The sequence below is a fragment of the Pan troglodytes genome, chromosome 21 (genome assembly GCF_028858775.2).
Source record: "Pan troglodytes isolate AG18354 chromosome 21, NHGRI_mPanTro3-v2.0_pri, whole genome shotgun sequence".
NCBI lineage: Eukaryota > Metazoa > Chordata > Mammalia > Primates > Hominidae > Pan > Pan troglodytes.
In genome coordinates, this window is record NC_072419.2 from 60163795 (window position 1) to 60171600 (window position 7806).

The following is a 7806-nucleotide window of genomic DNA, read 5'->3' on the forward strand; positions in this document are numbered from 1 at the left end:
GTTCAAGCGATTCTCCTGTCTCAGCCTCCCAAGTAACTGGGATTACAGGCACACACCACCATGCCCGGCTAATTTTTGTATTTTTATAAGAGATGGGGTTTCACCATGCTGACCAGGATGGTCTCGATCTCCTCACCTCGTGATCCACCCGCCTCAGCCTCCCAAAGTGCTGGGATGACAGGCGTGAGCCACCACACCCGGCCTCAACTGAGGTAATTTTTTGAGAAATTCTGGGCAAATGCCCTCACTTACCACTGATCATAGGTTTAAAAACGCCAATAAAACTTGTTTATTGCTTAAGACTAGGGCAGTAGTTACCCTGCTGGGGAAGTGATAGAAGGGGGTGCAGAGGTGTCCCTTTGTGAAAACCCATCAAGCTGGATACTCCTGATTTTTCCACTACTGTGTATCTAGCAAATATTTGACTTTTTTTCTTTTACAATTTTTACAAATATTGTTTATTTTAATGAAGCTGGTGTAGACAATGTCCATTTAAAACCCGATATCCCAGGCCAAAAAGTACAAATAAAAAAGAGCAGTATTCTGTTGTATTCATTTCTGCATGTATACCTTTATTGATAATGAAAATCAGAACTTTTCTGGGATCTTCTGACAAGATTAAGAAAAAAAAAATCTTCAAATGTCTTTTCTTCAGGGAAGCCATCTTTGGAGTTAGTCGTTACTCTCAACCTTATCTGTCATCTTGACTTAACCTGATGCTCCTTTTCTTTTGGTCCAGACCCTCAAATCTTAAAAATAGCTTCAAGTTGTTAAGGAGAGGTCATTTTTCCACAGCTCAGTTCTCTAAAAAACTTCCATCTCCCACCAAAAGTCATAGTCCAGGAGTGAAACAATCACATGGTTGAACATCAGGGCCAACTGGAAAGTCATTATGAACACTTGCATTAGTCAATCTTATCATCTGAAAATGTACAGTCCTGAAAAAGGTGGCCTCTCTGTGCACACATAATTTTTATAAAAGGAGAGGGCAATATGAAGAGGCCTGAGCCTTGATCACCAGAAATCAGCATAATGAAAACAAACAATAATGAATAATGAACACCAGAATTCAAATTACCAGATGTTTTAAAGAGATGGAGTGCCTGTTTTCAATTCCGTTTTAAATACCATGCTACAAAAGAACTATTTTAAAAAATAAAAAAGGATTGAGGGAAAAGGAAAAAAAAAAAAAAAGAAATGTCTAAACTGTTGAATGACCTCCGATTTGTTCCTGATAAACCTCAATCACATCTTCTTCCTCCATTCCCAGTTCTTCTGGAGTATGATTATCAGCAATTCTCTGACCTTCAAAGAGAAACCTGAGGGAATTCACTGGAACGCCCTGTCTCTGACAGTACGATTTCTTGAGCTTCTTGAGAGGTGTTGTCATTTTCACTTTGAAATGAATCTCACTGCTATCCTGTCCAATAACCCTGAGTTTAATATCTTCATCTTTTATCTTATCCCCCAAATGCTCAGTTGAAGGTTTTGCCTCCTGGTCAGACATGGTGATGGGGCATTCACCTGCAGGTCTCCGAACAGCAGCAGTCTCGGCGTAGGCAGAACCTCGCTCTGGCGTTTACAATGCCATCTCCCTTCGTCACAGCACGACACCATGGCGGCAGTCACTTCCGCTATGCCTCACGACACTTCCGCTACGCCTTGCATCACTTCCGGTGCTCACTTCCGCTAGGCGCAGAGAGGAGGGAGGGAGAAGAGCTAACTTTTTTTTTTTTTTAAGTACCGATACGTATTCCCTGTTCCTGCTTCCTCATCAATTTCAAACTTAACATGACCCAAAGAGAACTTGGGTTCTCTGTTCTCAGGGGCTGCCAGCCATCTTTTCCCAGCCTCACTCCAACAACTTCAGCACATCCTTGATTCTTCTTTCTCTAATCTCCTCACCCAGTCTGGATTGCCTGTTGTCTCTCCCTCTAGAACAGGTCTCAAATCTCCTGGCTTTACCCCATCTTCATCGAGCTGGCCGAATCCATGTAGTATTTTGGCTGGACAACTGCCACACACTCCCAGTTGGTTTACCCACTGCTTCACTTGTCTCCCTCTCCAGCGAATCCATTCTCCATTTCCATTTTATTTTATTTTATTATTTTATTCTATTTCATTATTATTTTTTGAGACAGAATCTCGCTCTGACACCCAGGCTGGAGTGCAGTGGCACGATCTCGGCTCACCACAACCTCCGCCTCCCGGGTTCAAGCAATTCTCCTGCCTCAGCCTCCTGAGTAGCTGGGATTATAGGCATGCGCCATGATGCCAGGCTTTTTGTATTTTTTAGTAGAGACGAGGTTTCACCATGTTGGCCAGGCTGGTCTCAAACTCTTGACCTCAAGTGATCCGCCCGCCTCAGCCTCCCAAAGTGCTGGGATTACAGGCATGAGCCACTGCTCCCGGCCCCCATTTCCATTTTATAAGAATGGAAATCAGATAACGACATTCTCCTTCTGTAAAACCTCCCCATGGCTTCTCTTCACATTGAAAGAACCACCCAGGCTAGGGAGAAGCCTTCTGGTGTCACAAAAGAAAAGCCATGGCCACCTCCCCTCATCCCTTCCCTCCTCCCTCTTGGTCATTGTGTTCTGGTCTCCTTCTGTCCCTCCAACATGCGTAGCTCATTCCTTCCTCGGCGACTTTGCCTTGCTGTCCTCTGTCCCGGGTCTCGGCCCTAATGTCTCCTCGCCACAAAGGCTGTCCCTGGTCACCTGTGTGGTTGCCACTCACCGTCTCATCACCTTCGAAACCCCTGTCACTGCTGGACATGTGATCTTACCTCTTTGTTTTGTTGTTTATTGGATGTTTCCCTCATTAGGATATAAGTGCCCAGAGGGGCAAGAACTGTCTACCTTACACTACCCTACACTACTTCGGGTGTATAAAAACAATTTGAATGGTCACATGCTTAAAACCCGATTCCTGAACTTCCCATTCCCACCGTCACCGCCTCCCTCCTGTCCTGATCCTCTCCTGGTCTTCCCCTCTCAGCGCACGGCAACTCTATTCCTTCAGTGGCTCAGACCCAGATATTGGAGGCGTCCGGGGTGCCCCTTTTACCCTCACATTCCACACTCATCCTGTCCGCACCTTCAGTTGCCTTTACCTTGAGAGAGCCTGAGACCACCTCTGTGTCCTGCTTCCGCCCTGGTCTGGGCAGCCACAGGGGTTCCTGGAGCTTCCTGCAGTCGCTGCACTTACTGTCTCTACATCCCCCTGTGCCCTCCTTCAATCTAGTCTCTGGAGTGCGGTTATTTGAAAATCATTTCCAATGCCACATCTCTTTCCAGAGTTCTCCAAAGACGGCCAGCTCAGAGTGAAATCTAAAGCCATTTAGTCACATCAGCCCAAATGCCCCTCTCTGACCGGCTCGCCCACCTACCATCCTTTTCCTTGCTTATTCCACTTTGGGGACACTATCTAAGGGCACGCCTCTGAGGCCCTGTGAGTCTGCTGCTCTCTTTCTGGAAGGACCTCTCCCAGATGCTACTCAGTGCTCCCTTCCTTGTGGAGATCTCTGCTCAGTGAGGTCCTCTCCAGCGTCTCCCTTTAAAATTGTCCCCTCGGGACAGGAGCTGTGGCTCCTGCCTGCAATTCCAGGGCTTTGGGAGGCCAAGGTGGAAGGATCACTTGAGCCCAGGAGTTCAAGACCAGGCTGGGCAAAATGGTGAAACCCTGTCTCCACAAAAAAATACAACACTTAGTCAGGCATGATGGTGCAGACCTGTGGTCCCAGCTACTCTGGTGGCTGAGGTGGGAGGATTGTTTGAACCCAGGAGTTGGAGGCTGCAGTGAGTTTTGATAGTGTCACTGCATTCCGGCCTGGGTGACAGAGTAAGACCCTGTTCTTTTGTTTTGTTTTTAAATGCCCCCTTATACACATGGTCCTCCCCTATCTATCTCCCTATTTTTTCTCCAGAGCACTTCTGACTCCTCAGACGTGTGTCGTTTTTATTATTTGTTGATGCTCTTCTCCCACTACAATGTAAATTCCACGTGGGTGTGGATTTCTGTCTTTTTGTCACTGTGGTATCCTCATAGTTCAAATTGGTGCCCAGCAGGTATTAAACACTCATAGATATTTGCTAATTGAATGAACTAGTGATGATGTTCACTGTTGAACAGCATACGGTACAAATCTAAGTCCTCATCCAGTGAGCGAATTAAGGATAATTAAAAGAAATTTACCAAACTTCAAACTCACTCAATCAACAAAGATATATAGAGTTTCTATTGTAAGTCTGGAACTGATCTACCCTGATTTACAGTGTTGAATGAAATAGATGAGATCTCTGACCACCTGCAATTAGCAGTGTACTTGGGGAAAATCCACTGATCCAAGAATCATAGAAACGTTTCATCACAAACTTGGTACTGCTGGCAAGGGAAAGTCAAGAACTCTCGGAGTGTAGTTCCATTTGAGAACTAGGAGGGCTTCTATGAGGAGGTGACATCAGAGCCGAGATGAGAAGGTTGAGATGGTGAAGGGAAGAGGTACAGGGGTGGAGAATGGGGAGAAAATTTCAGGCAGAAGAAACTTCAGAGGCAAAGTCCCCAGTCCCTGGGTAATGGTTAATCATTTACATCTTACTGCTTCCAATATTCTGGTTTCTGATGATTACTATGATTTAACTTCATTTTTTAGCTACCAGTAGAATATTGGTGATAATTTGCATTCTTTACCTCCATATTGGAGGGATGGGAAATGCCTCCAAACCCAGGATTCTAATTAAATTTGGGAGACCACAGAGTTTATGCAGCGTGTGGTTGGATTTTTACATCATCCTTGTTTGTTTTCTTCTCTTTCCAGTCCTTCGACACTGGCTAGTCATTAAAATTTAGAGCTCACCCTAGGTTAAGTGGACAATTTCCTGGAAAACAGCTGGTTGAGTTCCCCCCTGTGCATCGCTGAAATAAACATCCCCTTTGGAGAAAGGCTTCCTTTAGTGCCTTCCTGCTTAGCATCTTTTTGCAGTCTATATTCCTGTTTTGCATGACTTCTCAGAAAAAATCTAGAATGATAAGTAAAATAATAGGCAAGGTTTATTAAGCACGTCATTGCTTCACACTACCGTCCTGGGAGCTAGGCACTATTATTATCCTGTATTCACAGATGAGGACCCGAGGCTTGGGAAGCTAGTGTGTTTCACACCAGTCAATAATGAGCAGAGGCAGGTTTAACACCCAGGACCATGTGACTCAAGAACTTGTGCTCTTAACCATTGAGCCACAAGGCCTCCCTGGCCCTAAACGTGAAGGTCTCCTGTCAGTTTCAGTTTCCCCAGCTGTTACATGAAGGCATTGCAATTGCACCCAACATTCTACAGTAGCTGTGCAGAGGGTGGGATTGGTGTTTTCTCTTGTAGAGGGAACCAACTCTATCTTATCCTAAAACTCGGCTGGGCGCTGTGGCTCACGACTGTAATCCCAGCACTTTAGGAGGTCGAGGCGGGTGGATCATCTGAGGTCAGGAGTTTGAGACCAGCCTGACCAACATGGTGAAACCCCGTCTCTACTAAAAATACAAAAATTAGCTGGGTGTGGTGGTGCGCGCCTGTAGTCCCAGCTACTCAGGAGGCTGAGGCACAAGAATCGCTTGAACCCAGGAGGCGGAGGTTGCAGTGAGCTGAGATCGCGCCACTGCACTCCAGCCTGGGTGACAAGGCGAGACTCCGTCTCAAAACAGAACAAAACAGAACAAATCTTGTGCTAAAAAAGTTTAATACATGGATGTTGAGTAACTCCCAGGTGGAGAAAGGAGTCCTAAGAAACAAAGAAATACAGAGGCAGAGAGGAAGAAGAGAGGAGGAGTAGGGGGGTGGGGAGAGAGAGAGAGACAGACAGACAGACAGACATGAGCTAATGCCTAGCTCCCAGGATGGTGGTGTGAAGCAACAACAAGCTTAATAAACCTTGGCTGTTATTTTGTTTATTATTCTTCTAGATGTTTTTGTCAAAAGTCCCACATTTCTAGGGAGCAGAAATGCTTCTTGAGAACTTTCTGCTGGAAGGGGTGAGCTGCAATTCTGTTTTCTACTCCATGTCACTCTGGTAAAGATTCTCCATCCCTGCAATTAGAGTTTGATGATTTGCCTTGGCCATGGACTCATTCCTTGGCTGAGGGAGAACAGGCTGTCTTCATTAACACTCTGCTGAGATGGCTGACAATGGTTCGTGAGGGTAGATAATCCGCTCAAGTTGCTGTGTAACCCAAAGAACCCGAAATGAACGCTGGGCTTTTCAAACCCAGCCATTACTCTTCCTTCCTCGTGGTCACCTCCTGCAGAAAGGCTGGAAGTGAAACCTAATTCAGTCTCGATTCTGTCTTTTGCTCCCACTTTTGAGAGCTCATCTTTATTCAGAAGGTGCCTGGTACGGTACCAGGCACGTAGTAGGTGCTTAGCCCGCCAATGGTGGGGCAAATAAGTGAATAGAAAAGAAAAACACATCCCCACTGTTTAACAATTGCTCCCTTCACCGAAGCTCCCTGAAAGAAGAATTCCTTCTGCTGGGCTTTTTGAGGAGGTCCAACAAATAGCCCTTTCTTCCCTGCCTGGGTTCTTAAACAGCTGAGCCATAAGACAGAAGAATAAGCCAAAATGTGGGCCTGGCGCGGTGGCTGACGCCTGTAATCCCAGCACTTTGGGAGGCCGAGGCAGGCGGATCACCTGAGGTCAGGAGCTCAAGACCAGCCTGACCAACCGGGTCTCTACCACAAATACAAAAATTAGCTGGGGCATGGTGGCGTGTGCCTGTAATCCCAGCTACTTGGGAGGCTGAGACAGGAGAACTGCTTGAACCCAGGAGACGGAGGTTGCAGCGAGCCAAGATCGGACCACTGCACTCCAGCCTGGGTGACACAGAAAGACTCCCCATCACACACACACAAAAAAAGCCTGGGTGCGGTGGTTCACGCCTTTAATTCCAGCACTTTGGGAGGCCGAGGTGGGTGGATCACGAGGTCAGGAGATCAAGGCCATCCTGGCTAACACGGTGAAACCCCGTGTCTACTAAAAAAAATACAAAAAAATTTAGCTACGCGTGGTGGCGGGTGCCTGCAGTCCCAGCTACTCAGAAGCAGGAAAATGGCGTGAAACCGGGAGGCGGAGCTTGCGGTGAGCCGAGATCGCGCCACTGCACTCCAGCCTGGCAGACAGAGTGAGACTCTATCTCAGAAAAAAAAAAAAAAAAAAAAGTCAAAATATCACCTTCATTGCTGAAAAGTCTATAAATATGTGTGGGCCACAGGGCTTGCCAGCACTGATCAGAATTAGGCAACCCCTCCAACTCCAACAGGAACAGAGAACACAAGATCCATGGGCAACTCCCTCCTACCCAAATATACAAGGAGCAGGTGGCAGCTCAGCCGCTTTCTTCTTCCCCAATCTACCAGCCAGATCAATCACTCCTCCTCTTGCCGCGTGGAGTGGGGAAGGGGCAGAGACAGGCCAGGAGTTTTAGGAGCTGGGCTTTCTTCTGGGGGAAGATGCCTTTCCTCCCAGCCTCCTGACTAGGCCCCTGTGGGCCTAGGGATGTGCAGAAGGGGTGTTGGCCCCAAGCTGATAAGAATCTACTCTGTAAGTCCTGTTCATTCTCTGTGTGGCTATCTACTGATTACTTTTTCACAGCCTGTGACTAAAAAAATTTCCATTACCTGAGACATGATATTAAAACGCCTGGTTTTGAAAAGCAGGGTTTGTCAAATGACTGTGAAAGTTCTCTTGCAACAGAAAAGTAAAAATCCCTCAGAAAAGCAAGATCTAATAATTCAAAAAGCAGATATAATAATAATTATTA

The 7806-nt window shown here is 46.4% G+C and overlaps 1 protein-coding gene across 1 annotated transcript; it reads right to left on the reverse strand.

Moving 5' to 3' along the window:
• Positions 1–443: 443 nt before the first annotated feature.
• Positions 444–1629, reverse strand: LOC469975 (small ubiquitin-related modifier 5). Its single transcript, XM_054674366.2, has one exon. It carries the CDS (start codon positions 1505–1507, stop codon positions 1202–1204), a length of 306 nt encoding a protein of 101 aa, XP_054530341.1. The 5' UTR covers positions 1508–1629; the 3' UTR covers positions 444–1201.
• Positions 1630–7806: the final 6177 nt, after the last annotated feature.